The sequence below is a fragment of the Bombus impatiens genome, unplaced genomic scaffold, assembly GCF_000188095.3.
Source record: "Bombus impatiens unplaced genomic scaffold, BIMP_2.2 scf_0320, whole genome shotgun sequence".
NCBI classification, from domain to species: Eukaryota; Metazoa; Arthropoda; class Insecta; order Hymenoptera; family Apidae; genus Bombus; species Bombus impatiens.
In genome coordinates this window covers 1212428-1232637 of record NT_176739.1, presented here as the reverse complement: position 1 = coordinate 1232637, position 20210 = coordinate 1212428, and the positions used below count along the sequence as shown (strand labels likewise).

The 20210-nt window shown below is 29.7% G+C and overlaps 1 protein-coding gene and 1 long non-coding RNA gene across 3 annotated transcripts; one reads left to right on the top strand and one right to left on the bottom strand.

The window, feature by feature from the left end:
* Window positions 1-11: 11 nt before the first annotated feature.
* LOC100743313 (corticotropin-releasing factor-binding protein) lies at window positions 12-14874 on the bottom strand. Its single transcript, XM_003489302.4, has 7 exons — window positions 14557-14874; window positions 4417-4507; window positions 4072-4232; window positions 2941-3154; window positions 2190-2368; window positions 1536-1644; window positions 12-1025 (listed from the first exon to the last, which is right to left on the bottom strand). The coding sequence occupies exons 1-7, from the start codon at window positions 14671-14673 to the stop codon at window positions 895-897; spliced, it is 1002 nt and encodes a 333-aa protein (XP_003489350.1). The 5' UTR covers window positions 14674-14874; the 3' UTR covers window positions 12-894.
* LOC112212834 lies at window positions 9688-14000 on the top strand. Of its 2 annotated transcripts, XR_004461716.1 has the most exons (5): window positions 9688-10394; window positions 10608-11497; window positions 11584-11785; window positions 12189-12453; window positions 13399-14000. It is a non-coding gene; the product is annotated as an uncharacterized LOC112212834 (long non-coding RNA). The 2 variants fall into 2 exon arrangements; XR_004461715.1 differs by lacking the exons at window positions 9688-10394; window positions 13399-14000 and having other exon boundaries at window positions 10434-11497.
* Window positions 14875-20210: the final 5336 nt, after the last annotated feature.

The following is a 20210-nucleotide window of genomic DNA, read 5'->3' as shown; positions in this document are numbered from 1 at the left end:
ATAGAGCCCGATGAGTGAGTAAAGTTTATTCAGTTGATTCGTTAAAAGCAATTGGCACGTTCCAACCAATTTCTTCGCAGTCCCACAAGAATAAAAACTCGAGGCCTTTCTCTCATTACTTCTAAGCCGCTAAGATTGATCTACACATTCAACAAGTATTTAAATCCATTTATCACAAATCTCACGACATATCAAATCATCAATTATTTAAGAATTCAGAATATATTGTCTACGAACAAAACATGCTTTTTGTTCTCCTTTGTACAATAACAAGGAAAGTTACCTAACTATTAATTTATTAAAATATAAAAATAAGGAAAAATCAAAATTTATATTTTCATTTATCTTAGCTACTTTATTTATATTATTTAGATTTATTTGAATTTATTATTTAAAAGAACTTTAAAGGACAAAAATTACAGAAGGAAAACCACTTATATCTTCTGGTATTTTTGAAGCACCGCCACTTTTCTCATCTATGTTGAATTTTGAAAGATACATATATAGGATGCCATAACATTCAATTGTTTTGCACTTTTAAAATTAACCAGTATTTAAATCAAACTTTCTATTAAATTTAAACCTAGATAACTTCCCTTATTAATGCAGACCATCAGAATTCTTAAAGAAAAACGATACCTCTCAATAAAACACATCCCTCATACCTAATCTAACTAAATGATATAAATATAATAGGAAACGAGGTTCCAAGTATCTTTATAAAGACTACGCAAGTGGAATATTAATGAATAATCAAGAGACTTGGCGAATTGAGTTTGCAAAAATTTCTGAAAGACGCATAGGATTTTGATGGATTCGATAATAAACACATTCACGATAGAGTTTCCAATCGTTTCAAGCATCGAACATAATAAGGTTTACGAGCTAACACGGTTAGATGCTAAGATTCGCGTCGAGTAATTCGTTCTTGAGAGGCTGAACTTGCACTGTCACGGAATTCTCGTAGAAGCCACTGGATACCAATCGAACAGAAGTTACGCCGTACTCCACCAGCTCCCGATAATCTGAAAAACAATTAATAGGCTAATTATGCTGTCTATGTTTCTTTGAAAACTTTCCCAATTTTGACTATTTGACTCCAATCTTTTCTTCAACGTTTCCTTAGATAAAATAATAAAAAGTACGTTTCATAGTATCTTCATAATTCTCCTGATTCAGATTCCTTGTTTTAGTGATAAGATAAAGGATCCAAAACGAAGACGGTAGTGAAACAGCTAAAATTGGGAAAAGTCAGTAAACTGAACAATTACTTGATTTAGAATTGATGTATACAGTGGAGAGTAAAGAAAAGTTTAAAGAATAAGAAGTACAAAAGACAACACAATTTTCGAAAAAAAGGTGTTGTAATTGAGAAACACAATTCAATTGCGAATAAATATATAATATAGACGACTGTTATCAACATGCTAAGAGACGTTCAACAATAAATAGGTTTATAGTTAGTTCATGTGTGGGTCGACACAAAGCTTCCGATTGAGATCGATATTAATGCTAGGAGTTATTAATCGTATTACCTGGTTTAGAATCTATCCCGCAAATAGAATCAACTATTTGAACTTTGGACGTGTCCAGGCCGTCGCTGCCTCCAATTATCACTTGATCCTGCGGACTGGTTTCATCGCACTAGAGATCAGTATTTAATTAGTATTTTCCAATTATAACATATACGCATATATGACATATAAACAATTATATAAACTAAAAGACCAAATTTAAGAAAACATAGATAAAGTATAGGTCTGGAAATTTTTACTACATTATACATTATACATTATACTAGGTTGTCCTATAAGTTTCTTTCGTTTTCTAAGGAAATAATAGATGCACAATAGTTTTTATTTTATATTATTCTATTACAATACAATATGTAATACAAAGTGAAATACATAATTCAATAAAATAATATAAAACAAAAAATATTGTGCATCTATTATTTCCTAATAAAACGAAATAAATTTTTGGGACAACCTAATAATACTATGCAACTATATTGTCTATACTATTCTTGTTAGAATTTTGTGTCTTCCGCGATAATTATGTTCACAATATCTACTAAATCTTAAAATCTGCTATGTTAAGCATCACTAGTATGTTTTTTATATTTACTTGAAGTATCTATAAGATATAGAAAACTACTAGTGAGGAAGGATAGTCGAAATGCTACGAACTTTTCGTAGAGTTCCGGTTTCAGTGGTACTAGTGGCTCCGAGGAAATTCGAAACCCCAACGCCAAGTGCGATTACATGTACAGTGCCTGGATAAAGTGCGACGTAGGTGCAGTTAATACGCCGTCCATAATTGCGCAGCGTGTACGGTTCGTCTACGCTCGCTGCCAAAACATTGCAAGCTGAAAAATTATCAAAAAATATTCCTTCTTACACTCCGTGTTAATAGGAAACTATTATCGAAAATTACAGTAAATCTTTATGTAATAATTTCTAATTTTTGTAATTTAGATACCAGATATAGTAAATATTAAAATATATTGAATATAATAATACTTGAGCAAAAGTAACTCATCCAAAATGTTCTCTTTCCAATACTTAAAATTTCGATATATTGTGAAATACAATATTGATATTAAAAATAAGTTAGCATATTGAGAATTGTATTGCACCTTTATATAATAATTACAAGCAATACCTATTTCAATGTAAAGTAGAAAATGCAATTCTCAAATTTTTCATTGTACATGAAGAAAATCTCTAAATATTACAAGATTTAATTCTTGCAAATTTCTATAAATTTATATTTCAAAACCTAAAATTGAAATATTAATCTTCTATTCTAATTCAAATTTCAAAGTCATTGTCTGCCATAAGACAAAATATCTGCAAGAAATGAAAAAAAATATTCAATTACTTCCAACTTCAAATTTCTGATTTTATATGAAAATAAATTGGTCGACGTTCGACTCACGTCTAGGATTTTTCAAAAATTTGGCGAAGAGCGTGAACCCTTTCCCAGGCTTTGGTATTCTGTATCGGATAACCGCTGCGTTCTGTGAACTTGTGAAGCTCCTCTTCGCACCGATATTTTTACCACAGAATTCGCTGCTTCTCTGTTTCAGCGGCAATCGATGGTCCATTTCGCTAGGGAACACTTCACCGTTTAATTCCCAGCCATCGACGACCTGCACGATATAAAAATACATTCTGAATGGACTGTTGTCACGGCACAGTGATGCATTGGAAAAACGTATCTACTGGAATGGATACATACGAGTAAAATACACGTTTCTGTATTCGAAAAAGTAGGCGAGGATTATCGGAGGGAAACTGAAACTGTGGTACTATACAATAGCCTCCACCATATAAAATGCCCAGGAATAAATATACTCGAAAATGGAAAATTAAAGAATTATGTCTTTCAAGCTTTATTTCATAACTATGAATATTGAAAAATTGACCAAAATGCTCCTGATGATTGCGCTATATAAAGTGTCCAACTTTACAGGCATAGTTAACAAGTGCCTCTATGAGCCAAAATAAATTGAGAATGTATAATGAGAAAATTAGGTTTGAGGTTTCGCTTGTTAGTTATTAATACTTAAAGATCGAACACAATGCCCCTGACGCGCAGCAGACTTCTTTGCAAGATCATATGTAGGACAGCCTAAGCAAAGGAGCACAGATTATTATACGTAAGTGGTGAATATACATACATATACATATACTAATATTATAGTTTGTAATTGTTATTTAAAATAAAAAGTTGTGAAATTTGTCTATATTTATAGCATTTGAAAGTGTGCAAGTGTTTCTTTATTCATGCGATAACCATAATTGTGTTCTTCTGAAATGTTATACGTATCCAATTATTATATCTAATATATATATATCTAGTATATATAGATATTATATATTTAGTATATAAATATACTAGATCGTATTATTAGTACGAAACATATAACACTACACTGTGTAATATCCTATACCTTGGTTTGTTTTCTAAATTTATTTTATTCCTTTAATTTTGTCATATAATATTTAACCATCACATTTGCATCCTTAGGTCATAAACAATTAACATTATGTTGTGTTTTCTCACCGAAATCAATCCACGGTGTTCACAAGGTATGTCAAAGGTGAGGAAGTTAATTTCCACTTTTTGATCCGGTCCAGCTAGGAAGAAAATTCCACAAACCTCGTCGTCGTCAGTTTTTGAGGTATATATGAAAGATCCTGGTTCTGCCGTAATAAACATGCAGTCTGTAAAAGGATAAAATAACCTTTGATTTGGAAAAAAAGATTGAAATAAATATAAAACAAACTTCTTAATTCAAATTAACAGAAAGAAACCAAAACAGGGTTTATATAATTTATAGATTCATAAAATAGTCATAATCTTGTCCATTCATTAATTCATTTGATAAATGTAAAAAAGATTATGTACCTGTGACAGGTTTAAAACGCGTATATGAACTTATTAAACCATTCTTCAAATCCTGTCGATAAAAATCCTTCGAAAAATGTTCTCCAGCAACCTGGAAAAAAGAATAATTTTTTTAGAAAAATTCGTCCTAAAAGATGGGATTCATTATTTTAAAAAATGTTTATCTATTTCAAAAGTTTCAGATAGGATTTATTTATTTGTTTAAAAAATTTGAAGCAGTAGAGATCCCATAAGTCTTCCCTTTGTCAATTTCTCCAACTGTATTTTTATCTAGTTGTCTGCCGCTCCATCAGAAATCTAAAAATTCAATAGCCGCTGAAATTGATTTTATTGAACGTGGGAATAAAAAACAATCAACGATGCAATTTTTGTTTCAATCTGGAAAAAGTAACTGGAAGAAGTTAAATGTTCAACCTTCGTCTTTTAATTTTTAGTTTATAAATAGATTTTCATATTTTCCAATTTAGATAGAGATGAAAAATAATATTTCAAAAATAAAAACTTCAGTAATACATATACATATATGAGTTTGAATAAACAAGCTTCCAATTACACCCTAAGCTACCATAAAAGCAGAGAAATATAAAGAAAAATCTGACACAAAGAAATACATTTTCTGTTAAGAGAAATGAGTCTTTGTTCCCTAACGAACGAAATGCTATTCAGAATCTCCTCTCAGTAGGATTTCTTTTGTAAGTTACGTTGCTGACGTTAAAATCCACACATAATAACATAGAAAAGAATATTTACGACCAATCGATGAATAACTGATATTTAAAGTAGACCAGGAGAAAATCTATCCCATCACGTGGTTGCCTCTGGAAATATCTTTATCGACAGGCGGATATTACAGCATGATTGTCATCGGTGATGACAATTACTATTGTTACCAGCCATCGACATTCCTCAGAAATGTAGGAAACTTGTTAAAAACTATGATCGAGTATAAAACATTCATCGATGTTAAAAAATATTACAAAAATATTACAAAAATTTAATTCATTAAAGCATAACGCAATCTTCCCTAAAATCTAAAAATATGTATGTTAAAAACAATGTTCTTTTCCTCTAAATTTTAACAAATAATTGCACCATTATTTTATAATATTCATTGATATCAACAAATATTTCGAAAATTCATTTCTTCTTAAGAAGACATAGTCTAACTTCCCTTAAAATTTAGTTAACAATTTCTTATGTAAGATGATAACATCTTTTGAAGAAATATTTGGAAGATTGTACTCTGCCTTTTCTTAAATTTTAGTAGATAATTGTACAAATGTTTTTAATTAACTTTTCAGGGTTTTATAAAAAAAGTTCGTGACAAGAAGAGAAAGGTATATGAAGATATTTTCATAACTGGAAAAATAGAGGTTGATTGGTAGAGGGCATAGGAAGAAAAGCGAAATTGCTTTTCCTCAGTGACAATTTGTCGATCTCCGATGAATTGCAAGGAATGAAGTCTCGACTAAAGGAAGCATTAATGGATAGAGGGAATTATATTCCCTGAGGGACTGTTTCACGATTACTTCGCCGTGGTGTAGCTGGATAAAATTCAGTGAATTGACTAGCCGGTAGCCAATAACAAAGGAGTTGGCGGCCTTCGAACAAACTTTTTGTAATCTTGATCTCCCTTTGTATAAAGCATCTCAGTGTACTGAAAAGAGTTTTCAATATTAGTGACGCAAATATCTGTATTTTTAAAACATATTATAACATAACTTGTAATACAAATGTTATAATATTTGTATTATAGAAAACTGAATATTATATTTTTTAATATGTTGAATTAAAAAATAGAAAATTATGATATTAATATCAATTATTATATAAAACTATTATAATATAAATGTTATTTCATAATACATATTTTTATCATAAGAAAAGAAATACTATGTTCCTTAATATAAGGAATAAAAGATTATTATAACATTATAATTCTAATATCAATTATTCTACATAATGTCTTATAATATTAAATTTACCTTGCAAAATGTAGATTGTATAATCTCTTTTATTTCAGAAGATATTTTTCATGGATTATGTAAGGGAAATATCGAATTTCACATCGAATCATTAAAGGAAAAGATGGAGTTGGATATACCGGAAACGTAATCGACAGTTGTGCAATCTATTTAGATTTATTCAATATGCTTTCTGAAGATTTAATACTATAATATGAATTTCAACGTCACAAGTAATAAAAAAAGGAAAATACAATTTATAACTGATGATTGATTAACATCAGAATGCTACGAATCTTCAATGTATCCCTAAATATTAGACTGATCATTTTACTGCATTTTATAAAAATTCACATTTATATTCATATTAGAATCATGTTAAATGTTAACCCTTTTAACAGCTTTTCTTTCAAATATCTCCCTTCATTTTCAAGCGGAATATTTTTACGATAAAAAAAAGTTATGGAATTGCGTATTTCGCATTCCACTTACTATTACATTTTACATTTAAAAATAGTGGCGGTGAAGGTTATGCCGAATGATTTGTGTAATGTTAACGGCCAAATATTTAAGAGTCAGGGGTCACGAGAATAAATGGACCTTACGATATCCATAACATTCCAGGAGCCACGATAAACCTGGTAAAAGGCAGTATTTGACCACGCGATTCTTTCAAAGAGTCGACACGTCAATTTCCTTTTTATTTCCAATCCCTGATAACTTACAGATTTTCGACTACGAGGGGAATCCCCAATAGGTTTGCTGGAACTTATCCATTCAACACTGATTTTCTGATTATTCAAATCGATATTCCTTCTTACTTTCATTAACGCTTCATTTGACCGCTCTTTTTTTATTGAAATATCTGTTCTTTCAATACTCTCAATATTAATTTTTTTTACAATATTACTGCAAAATACTTTGATGTTCCAATTTGTTAGACCCTGAAATGCATTTATTTGTTTCTGATTTAATTACACAATTCCTTTTCTATTTATGTTTTTTAATTTCTATTTTTCTTACTTAACATAATTCTTTTATCAGTAGAACTTTAGAACTCTTAAAATTCTTTCTTGTATATCTTTTTTAGAGTTCTACATTGAACTTATTTTATTATTTAATTGCAAAATTCTTTTTTATTTCTTCCTTTCTTTAATTACTATAATTCCACTATACCATAATTTTTTATTATTGCAATTTTGGACTCTGAAATTCCTTTTACGAATACTGTTTAACTTAATTATAAATTTTGTATCTGTTTATCTTTTTAATTATCATAATTTCTCCTTACCATAATAATCTCTTTACACTACTGGAAATTCTTAATCTCTTAGGAAGTTAAGATAGGGATTCACTCCTTTTTTTCTATCGATGTAGAAATTTTTTCCAATTCGAGTTTTATCCACAGTAAATCATGCTTCCGAAAGGCATCACCAAAGGCGAAATCCTGCAGTGATAGATTACTTCCTATTCTACTGCCGTTAGTCCGAAATGGGCACTGTCCATAGAACTAGTAAAGTAACAGAGGGGCATTAACATTAGGAACTTCCAAAATCAAATAAAGTTACTACTAACTTTTGTGGAAAGTCAGCATTAGCGATGGTTGACTGATTCTACAGGATAAGGTAGTGTTCTATTCAACTTCTGGTATTCAGAAAGAGATCATTGCCTGAATGCATCGTAGTAGGTAGTAGAGGTCAAGCTTTGGTAGAACACACCATGCACTCGAAGAAATTGGAAGCGTAGAAAATTAATTGTTCATGAAAACATGCGAACATTCATCTTTTTATGCACATCGAGGATCAATGCTTAATCAGGTACGATACTCCCTGTCGATAAGTGTTTTGCAGTGTCTTCAATATCGAATCGATTATGCTTTAATAAAATATATAAAGTTGTATAGTAGGATAATTTCGATTAATATTTTTTCAAATAAAATGGTATATGGTATATTTAATAATATTTGATCATTTATAACTAGACTAAATTGCTACATATATATGTAGCTAACAATTATAATTCGGAAGCAAACTGTTCATAACCAAACTTCAACGTATCATAACGTATAATAATTATAACGCGAATTATAATATAAATTGTTCATATTTTCATATAACAAATTTGTTTGTGCTTATATACAATTACTAGTATAAACTACTTATATGTGTACTTGTATATTGTACACTTGTACCTATATACAATTACTTCTAGATATAAACTTGCATATTTATATACAATACGTATAAGTAAATTACTATAAGTTGAGTATTGTATATATATACTTATAACTGATACATACTTGCATAAGTAATAATTGTATTTCAAAACCGACTGGTCCATAGCAAATTTTCATGTATTACCAAGTTGTTCATAACAGAATGTGTAAGTAATAATTATAATTCGAAATTAAATCGTTTATAAGAAAATGTTCACGGATTACCAAATTATTTACAACAAAATTGAACGACAGTTCTGATTTTTCCATCATATTCTTGAAGTTAATAGTCTTTCCAGAAACCATTACTCTCGATCCTCGAAACACAACGATACAGAAGCTCAATCGAGGGAGTCATTTAAAATATAACGCGTCACTGATCCTTTCGATTTTCGATACTCGTGCATGCATACGTAACCTAAATCACTCGATGACATAACCTTAAGCTGCTTCTTCTGCTTTATACTGTTCTTTATATAAGGGGAAGAGATATTTTATGCTTAAAAATTGACTACCAATATACGGGATACGTTGCGATATTCGGAACTTTTTGAGATTGCTATAATAAAATATAAAGCTCTTTATTGACCTGCGTGAGGTATCGAACTTAATGTGAATATGTGTCTATCCTGATGTGTTTATTTCTTATATCGAAGATGATCTTCGGTGAAAGAGAATATATATAGTACAGCAGATTTTTAGTATAAATAACAAAGATATACGAAATTATTAGCACAGACCAAATTTTTCGGAAAATAAAGGTGAAATTTTAGGTAAGTCTTATAATCTTTAGTCTATCATCTTTTTTATTAAAGTCTTTTGTAAAATATGACTTTTATTTCTGAAATGGTGAAATGGTACATCATAGATCATTACTGTTAAGCATCTATACAATAAAAATAAATGATACAAAATACATAATGGATCGCTTCCATTGAAACATAAAATTTAATTAAGATAAAATTGATACAAAAATTGATTCTAGAATCATTTTGACATAAAACCAAAAAAATAATAATTTTAGACAAATTTCGTTTCATACATAAGTTATATAATGAAATATAATTGTTTTAAACATTAAAATCCGTATTATTCGATATCAATCGATATTTTCAACTGTTGCTTCTAATATGCATATTTAAACTTTAGATTCAAAAGTTGTATTTTACAAAGGGACTAAGTAGAGAATCGTTTTTTAAAATTTTATACCAATTTGTAAAATCTGTGATCGATTTGTGATAAAATCGATATTTTTCAAATGTGTATTTTTCCAAGTTTATACAAATCTATAAAATACGAGTAGATTTATATTCATCATTATATATAATAACATTTTGTATTTCGAAAATGTGAATGATTTTAGTCGATGACGTGCCATTTGATAGATGTCCCTTTTGTCAGGTGTTGTACGTCAGAATCGTTTTTCAAATCACGAAACATGACTCGATTACCATTGTTACACGTGAACCAGTCGCGTTGCTAGCGATTTACGATCGAGAAGTACATAATCGTGATACAAACAACGGAACAGCCGCGGTAAATATTTGCGATGACACGGATTTACCTTTTGCGACGAATATTATACCATGAACCAACTTCTTTCATGTAAATTGTACGAAATTCGGAACTAATTGTATTAAAATCGGAACTAATTATTCCATTCTCTTTCTTTTTTTATACACAAATGGATGATAATTATTAGGTTGATGATATTTATGTACGTACATATGTATATATCTCTATAAACATGATTAAAAGTATGGAATTTTAATGGAAAGTTGTATCCACCAAATATTATAGTAAGTATTCTATTTTGGATATTTTTTATATTTTTGTATATTATATACTTCGTATGCATTCTTGTTCCTTCAAATGAATACATTAAAATCTGTAGTTTAATTCTACTTACACTACTCTACACTACTATAGTATGTGCATAGTATATGTAGTGTATTCTACTTATATCATATTTTACTTTTCTTTTTTTATATTTTATATCAATCTTTTTCTAGGTCACTATATTGTTTCTGGCAGATAACTAGGTTATATTAGTATAGATGCAAGTGGTAAGGAAATCTAAGAAATATTTTGGACTAAGAATTATGTATTTTTAAATAAATAATAAATGAAGTTCGATAAATGTACACGCTTAGTAGCCAATGTATACACATAGAATTTAGACTTTTATTAGCTGAAGTTTACTGATGTATTGTAGCAGATATGTGTATTGTTTAGTAAATGAATACTAATTCACGAACTAACGATAGGTTATGTAAATATACACACTAGAAATAGTAAACATTTTTACATTTAGCCAACATCAATCAATAAAAGTATAAATTCATAGTTCAAATAAAATCGTGAGAATCGTACAGGAAGTTGCCAGACTAGTCAAGTACGAAACTAATTAATCACAAAAGTATACATTTTTATACTCTGTCAACATTTTTATTCTTTGACTAAATATAAATATCACTAAATCTTACGTAAATGCATATATTAATTGTAATCGAAATACAGAATTAAGAAAATATTAAATATGTTACTAGGTATTACTAGGTTAATCAAATAAAGAACCATTTCGATTTAAAAATTGAACCGGTACGAAAACAGAAGCATTTTCACGACATTTATTTCAGTATATTTCTTTGTATTTTCATACAAATGGCAAAACCGAATTGTCCCCGAACCACAATTTATTTGGATTAACAAGGTTTCTACCATTTTATCCGTTTCTCCTGTTTTCACGTATTTTTATATTTTTCTACATTTCCGTTTCATTAGCAGCCGTGGAATTAAAAGGAGAACAATTGCAATATTTCTACGTTTATTTCATCTTTTTGTTTTTCGAGGATTACGATAGAAATTCAACACTTTATAACCTCGTTAGTTTGCGTTATGCGTAAGTACGTTGCCACTCGATTTTTGCAAGTTACATGCTCATGTTAAATTGCGTTTGCACTGACAACAAGCAATTGCACTTTGCAGGTCGCCAGAGTTGCCTGATAAGCCACCGAAACGCAGAAAAGATCACAGAACACATCCGCATTGGAATCCTCATTGGGACAAAGAAAATGAAAAGCTGAATGAATTAAGATGAAGTTAATAACGATGAAAATTAATCACTAGACCGTGGATGATTATAGATATCCATATTTTTATAGTGGTTATAATTAATGAAGAGTTGGATGTTAGTATTGTAATAGCAATTAAAGAATTGAATGTTGATATCGTAACCGTAATTAGAGAATTGGAATTTAAATAGAAATTTATTGCTTATATGATGATGTTAGAGATTACGTATTAACGTGTATTTTTGCGTCTTTAAATTTTTCACAAATGCAGGAAAATTTAATAAAACTATGTTATTCTAAGGTAGCATAAATATTCCAAATGTAATACTTAAAGTACTCGTGATAATATTTAGTGAGTGAAACAAACCACTAGTTAGATTCTTCTTTTTTAGTATTATTTATAGAAATACAAATTTATATTCGATCTATTAATCATATATCTAGAAATTCGAATCTTCGAATATACAAATGTCTCCAAAAATCAGGAAAACCTTAACTCTTATCATTGTTACATTTCAGGTCTTTCCGGAAGTGAGTAACATAGAAGTTTCGTTTCGTTTGGTTACGAAATGTGCCACGATATAAAGAGAAAACACTCGATATTTGAAGGTGATTCGTCATGAAGTTTCATTAAATCCGAGAGATTTAACAACGACATTCTTCTTCGTTAATCAGATTACCGGTCTCTGGTTTGCTTCACGGTGCGGAACGAAGTCAAATGGAATTGTCTTTGAAGATCAATGTGTAACGCCTCGGTTCTATGGTCTTTGGAGACACCTCGACGGTATGGAACATGAGCTTTTTGTATTCTGAAACGGATCTTGAAGGGAAAGAAGGTCGTAAGAGCTGACGAACAAACTTTAATTGGAATCCTCTTGAACATTTAACATTTCCTATCTTATTGTTAAACTTTCGACTTAAATGTAGTTTACTAGTCCCTGTGGGAATTCTGTAGAATAAACCCACGTGGAAGGTGTCTGCATGTTATTGTCCAATGAAAAATGAAAAGTTTCTTTATTTAATAAATAAACAGAAGGCAAAGATTAATATGCGCCATTGATTTTTTTTTTGTAAATTAATAAAAAGATTATATCAATAAGAACATATTATATAATAACATTATTCGAACATAAAATAAATATTAAATTGAATATGGAACAATAACATTTTTTTGGAACATTTACAGTTTTTCTTTGTTAGGTGACAAATATCGCATTTTCAGTAAACATTATATTAGAAGATTGTACCAGCCATGAAAAAATTCTTGGTAATCGTTTATTATACATTATTATATATGTATATTCATTTTTATATATCCGGTATTATATATTTGTTTATAGCATATAATTTAACAAACACAATCCAAATAATGATTAACACTATAGTAACAAGTACATAATTTTATACTTGAATAATTACGAATATACGCACGATAAACGAGATGAATATACGAATTACGAATATGTATATATGTATGATATATGTACAAACTAGGATATCGAGTAAATAATGTGTTAATAATGTTAATTGCTTGTCATGACTAATTGATTAGTTTGTGGCATTGTTCATTGAATCTATGGTGGGACTATTGTGATCCTATTAATGGGACAATTTACAAATTTATTCAATGTATCCCTTTATCCTATTTATTATCAATAAATAATTAATAATATGATAATTCTAAATTGTATTTAAGTTTTTATTTTTAACTGCATTCTTTTTCTTTCAGAAAGAATATGGGCGGAGAGCATTGATATGAAAGATGAACGATCGCCGTTATTTTGGAGTGGAAAGATTCACCTTCAGTTTTAATTAAACTGCTGGAAAACCGTATCGGAAGCTCCGACGAAAGCGGAGAGAAAGGGTTACTGAGACCTTACATGTGGTGTTTACTTTGTACTACTCGTGCAACTAATTGCCATGACAAAGGGAGGGAAATGTAACCCATCGTCGACCCGAGTAATGATCGATCAAAACTCCATTATTGACATTCTTTTGAGTAACGCGTGCAAGAACGATAGAAAAAATCAAATTAAAATCATTCGAATATGATTATCTTATTTTCTGAGTGGATGAGAGAAATATAATATGTACACAAGTACATAGAAACAAATTGATTGCTTAGATACTGCAAAAATGTTAGGGGAAATTAATTGTTATTTTATAATGGTTATATTTATATACGGATAAAACTTGTCTGCTGTATACTCTATTTCTGGAATACAACGGAAATAGAAACAGTATGTTTAGATATTTTTACTCCTTTCAGACATCAATTATTTCAAAGCTTCTATATTTCTCATCAAATTTATGCGCACATATTAAATGTTAAGTGGTATTATATTATAAATTTTCATGAAATATATTTTATAAAGATTGCAGGAGGAAAGTGATATATAAGTCATGTTTTCGTTCTCTTTTTTTACAAGTGAGCAATTTTAGAATAATAAAACGATTTTATCTACATTTAAATTGTGTTTAAAATACAATGCTAAGTACAAAGAGCATTCTTTGCTTCGTTCCTGCATTAAATTAGGAGACAAAAGTTTGCAAACCTTTGTTTTTACAAGATTTACTTCTCTGAACCTAACAAGTTATTCTCTTTCCAACTAATTAGATCTACCAAATGATATTTAATGTGATAAACATAAAAAAAGCGGTAAATATAGACTTATCGTATCTTTATGTGCTCTTCATTTAAATATCAAGTGACATTAAAATCATTCAAATCACGAAAATCAACTTTCCACGTTTTATCTCCTGTGATCTCATAAACGTTGTTCAATAAAATAAAATATGATACATCGAGCTGCATACAATTTTCCAAATGTCCAATGCTCGTTATTCAAACCATCACAACAACTTCAAACAACATAAATCTCTTTACCTGTTGCTGATAGCGTTGATAATCGGCGTTTCCTTTGATTACAGCTGAAGCAGCGTTGAAAACTGCAACGAAGAGGAGCAGCCTCGCCAAACAATATACTGGCCCATTCAGAAACATGATTCCCCCGGTTGAATGCGAAGAAACCGGAAGTAAGTGTTGTTGAAAGAAGAATGGAATGGTTTGAAGATGATTCGTTGACGTTTTGAAAAGTCGTGTCTTTTGTCACTGGTTCGTATTGTTGTAACGTACGGGGGGAAAACTCGTGGAGCTGGCGTCAGGACAAACTGGAGATTGTGTGGCGTCGCGACGCGCGGCGTCCCTCTTATAGCCGCTAGTCCAGCCCGCGATTCGTCCACGCTGCGCATCCCCAAACGCTTGCAACTGCCAACGATAACGCTGATAAAACAGCCTACGTTCGCCTGCACACCTTTCACCGGTGAGTCGAAGACCTTCTGTGTTCGTTAGAGGAGGCTGCATTATAAAACAGAATGATAAAGGCTATATAATTAGAAGAGAGGAAAGTATTTTGAATAAGGATATTTGGAAAATGGAATTTTCCAGACTGATAGAAGAGAGAAAGTTGCAAGAAATGTTATTTGGGAAATAGAATTTTGGAAATTGAAATATAATAGGATAAGAAAATGAAAACGGAGAGATATATTAGAAACATGAGATGTGAGATTATAGTATACTAGTACACTAAGTAATATAAGATGTATAAATGAAATTTAGATTGATTGGGGTTAGTTGAGATTAATAAATAAATTTATATGTATATAGTTCTAAAAATGGTTATCTCTAAAGATAGGAAGGAAATATGTAATTGCTATATTTATATGTATATGGAATATGAAGGAGATTAATTGTTTGGAGAATTGAAAGCAAGAGAAAAATTGTTGATAATTAAGTGGTAGAGTATTTGAATTTTTACAAGACATTTTTACAAAATTTTGTATAACAGGAAACCTTTTCGATAAAAGATTTTGTTTAAATAGGAAGAAATAAATTTATTTAAAAATGTCCACTTGATTATCGTAATTGCGAGATAACGTTTTTAAGAACTTGAGAGCTTAATAAACGGTTTAAGTTGATTAATTCTTTGACTTGTTAGTTTTATTGAGCCAATGATCAAGATCTAAATTTCTCGCTCTTTCTCTTTCATTACTTCGTTAGGGCGAGTTCAGTGAACGCAATAAAGTGTATCTCCATTATAAGTGTACACTAAAAAAAACGTGGTATCTCCGGTTATTGAGCTTTTCTTTCCAACAAAAAGAACATAAAACAAAATTAAGAAGATAGAGATGCGCAATGCATAAAACTATTTAGAGATAGACGTATAGATGTAGAAAGTAATACTAATTATAATAAGCCAATATTGCAGCAGATTTATGCAAATATATTTATGCAAATCTATAATTTTATAAATATGAAAAAAACTTAAATTTATAAATGAATCTTGTTTAAAAAATGTTATACATTTTTACATATAATTCTGCGTATTTTTGTATTTTCAAATGTTCCATAAATGCATAAAAATCCGTAGTCCACCAATTAAAAATTGTTTAAGATTATCTAGGAGTTACCGACATCAAAGCTCATATATCACAATCCGCTAGTAAAGTAAATCAATTTTTCTATCGTTACTGAGAAACAAAATCAACAGTTTAAAAAGAAGAACTAAAATTAATATTGAAAAGAAATATTTATAGAAATTTATATTATCAACGGGACTACTACTTTAGGAACGGTCTATTATAAATCACGGACAATGTCTTTTTGAATAAAATGTCGCTTTTATCTATTTACAGGAATAAATAATTATGGAGGTTACAGCATTGAGAATCTGCAATACCATTTATTAGCATGAAAAATTTAAGCCCATTGACTCTCAGGTATATAAATCAAAGAAAGACTTTCATTCTATAATGATGTCCCTAAGGAAATAATATCTGAAGAAAAAAGCTCTCATGCAAAAAAAAATCCATTTTATATCTTTTACTTTCAAGAAATTATTTTATTGTTTTTTCAGCTTTTTAATAACAAAAAATATTGCTTTGTTTTGCTAAGATACTTAATTACATTGTCAAAAAAAAATAACACTTATGAGACTGAAAGATAAATAGGATTCTTTGACTGAACTTAATGAAGTTCTTCTCAGTTACTGTGTGTGGGTTAAATTAATGATTTTATCTTTGAGAAAGACATGAATGCAACTCAAACGAGTGTCTAGAGTCTAGAAGATAACAAGGGAATAGTATAATGTTGTGGCTGCAGTTTAAAACAGAAGGACACTTGTATTACTGATTATGTTATGTATGTCACATTTGCACAAACTATAGAATTTAAAGGACGAACATAGTAAGTGGAGTTGACTTTCCATTTTCACATAGTGCATAAAATTATTATTTAATGTTATGTTTAGAACTTTGCATTTCTTTTATCAAAAGTAGAATGTGAGAGCTTTTATTAATAATGGAGTAAAATGAATCCTGAATGTTTACATTAATATATTAATTTATAGAGCTTTTCAAAAAAACTCTACTTATCCTATTAATTACTTTCATTTATATTTATCATATTTGGACTCTAGATCCTGTTTTATTTATATTTTTAACGATAATAGTTTCAATTTTTTCGGCAAATATGCTTCACTTATCGTTACGCTGTAACACATATTGTATGAATGGTTGCTCGACGATAGGCACCCAAACCTTTCTTCTTTAAAGCTCTATTATCACCGATTAAACTGAGATCAAGCATGAAAATATGAAATTACATTAATTTATGATTAAAATACATTAATTTGTAACTTCTGATTTCTAATAATAATAATATTAGTTCAATTGTGCAAGAGAACCCAGTGACTTATATTTATGATTAATATTAAATTTAACATTAAGTAATTTATATTTATAAGAAACTTCTCTCCTTCTAAGCGTATGCACTTATGATACTGTCTTACAGAATACAATAAAAGAATTAACCCAATGTTCTTCTACTTCTCCAAAGAAGAAAGAAAATTGTTTAACGTTTAATAAGTAAAGTGCAATGGATATTGGCCTCCTGCAGGAGAAAAACAACGATCTCTTAGTATCGCCAACTGTGAGAAAGATGAATATATGCCGAATGTACAATATGGTAGTTTATACGTTTCATCCCCCTTGGAACCAAGATCAATCAAGACCACTGGCCGTGATGTTTATCTGAGCCTAGTAATTGCCATAAACTGTACCAATGATTGCAGCTTGCCTATATTTTTGGAAAAAACACCAGACCTTCCTAACTAATTACGTTTACCTTTCGATTTCGAATATTTGTTGTGCCTTTTATATTTCATTATTCCTTTTAGATTTTCAAATGCTTGGACTTCTTTAGTATATTTATATTCCTGTTCCGTGGAATTTCTTTCTTGAAAATTTTGGAGATTTTATCTTGTATTATTATATTTAGCACGTTGCTTATTTGGATTCTTCAATTGGTTTGGTCATCAATTTGGATTCAAATTTTGGATTCTCTTCTCCTCTTTAAAATACAATTAATAATATTAAAGAAAAATGTTTCCCCTAATCTTTTTATATTCTATGCTTCTATATTCTATATTCTACATACAGACTATCCCACCTAATTCTGTCACCCTTAATTACTCTCTTATCTTTAAGGAAAAATGTTTCAGACAAAAGTTGTATGGTATCCAGAAAGACGTACTGTGTTCTTACGTATATCATCTTGCGATGACCTTGAAACGTCCAGTAAAGGTGACATTAAAATTTTTAAATAGATGCCTCCATATTTCATTACTTATTCTTGTATCTAATATTAAAAAATTTTCAAAACACTATTAACTCCTGCCTTTTGTACTATCGAGATCGATAGTACATCGATAGTACGATCGTGATCGAGATATGAACTTTAAAATTCACCATATCCGATGTTCACCATGAGTACACATAAAGATGTTTTTAATAATGCCACTACTGATATAACCGAAGCATAAGCTTGCAGTTTTCTAGTGTGTCCAAAACACTCTGTTAATTCCGCGCAATCATTTTTAGATAATTCCTTGTATCGGTCTGTCGAATTTCAATGTCAAAAGACACAAGTTTGTAGCGTTTTGAAATATAATGAAAATGGAAGCATCCATTTAGAAATTTTAATGTTACCTTTACTGGACGTTACTGGAGGTTAGCTCAAGGTGATATATATGTAAAAGCATAGTATGTTCCCCTTGATACCATACAACTTTTGTGTGAAACATTTCTTCATATCGTGAAAAATAAGAGAGTAACCAAGGGTGGCAGAATTAGGTGAGATACCCTATATATTCTATATTCTGATACATTCCATTATTTTTCTATATCATATTCTGTGACCCAATCGCGTATCTTACATAAAATTCTACATAACCTCTTAATGTTCAAACTGCCTGTAAACCTTTATATTGTGTTCTGAACCTATGAGATATTCATCATTATACGGTACTAATTATATTTTAGGTTAGGAACTATATTAAAAACTCGTCAAATGGATTCTGACAAAATCAAGAAAAGAAGCATCCTATGTACGTCGTCTGAAATGGCAAGTGAGACGTGGCAATAAATATTTTAATCGATCATGAATAAGAACGTTAAATCAACGTATTTACGAAAGTATCGATTATACAAAATGTCCTAGTCGTCCTACAAGAATAGATTCAACGGTGTTCAATGGGAAACTGAATTATTCACTGAGACGCTTCTGAATCTGAATTTTATTAAATCACGTCCGCGAGATTTACGAGCCCGGCTCCCTTAGGAAAGCACGATTGTTTGATCACGTAAAACGTTTCTTAGTTTTCTGTTCTGTTTGCCTGCCTTTAATGTCGCTAATACTGGCAAGAACGACCATAAGCTGTCCATTTAACAGATCAACGAAATATTAATTACTTATCACTTATGCATAGGTTTGGTAATAGGTCTTGTTGTTAATAAAAATCAATAACTCTTTGATAATTTTAAGAAACGTGAATATGATAATTGTTTTTAATTTTTTTATGAAGAATTGATAATTATTCTGAATTTTAAAGAGTAGAAATTTTAATTATTTAATACTTTTAGATAATAGACATTTGATAGTTTTTATATTTATTACTTATTATATTTGTGTGTAATTATATGATAATTACTGACATATTTTTTTAAATGATAAACGTGATTTTTGGGTAGTTTCGTTATATTTCAATGGCATAAAAAGAAGACGTAAGAATAAAAATCTGAAACATTTATCTTATCAGGCAGAATATCGTAATTAAATTTCACTTTCTTTTCCTTGTGGCTATCAATTTACGTCATTAGTGTGTAATCGCATAAAATTGATTCTGAGGTAAAATTCATGGCACTATCTTCTTTCTCTAAGAATTTATTATAAAAAGAAAATTTAGGTAATTTCCATATCTCTAAATAAATGTTTTAATTAATTTTGTTTAATTCTGATTTAAAAGAATTATTTACGTGTCTTTGAAAATTTCTGTTTAAAAAGAAGGAAAACAGGAAGAAGGAAGAAATTACTACATTTTAAAATAATTCAGTTGGACTAAGAAAGAAGCGAAGATAATTTTTTAGTAACAGTTTTAAAATTGCTTGAAAATAATTAAATCTGTAGACGAAGATCGTTATCTT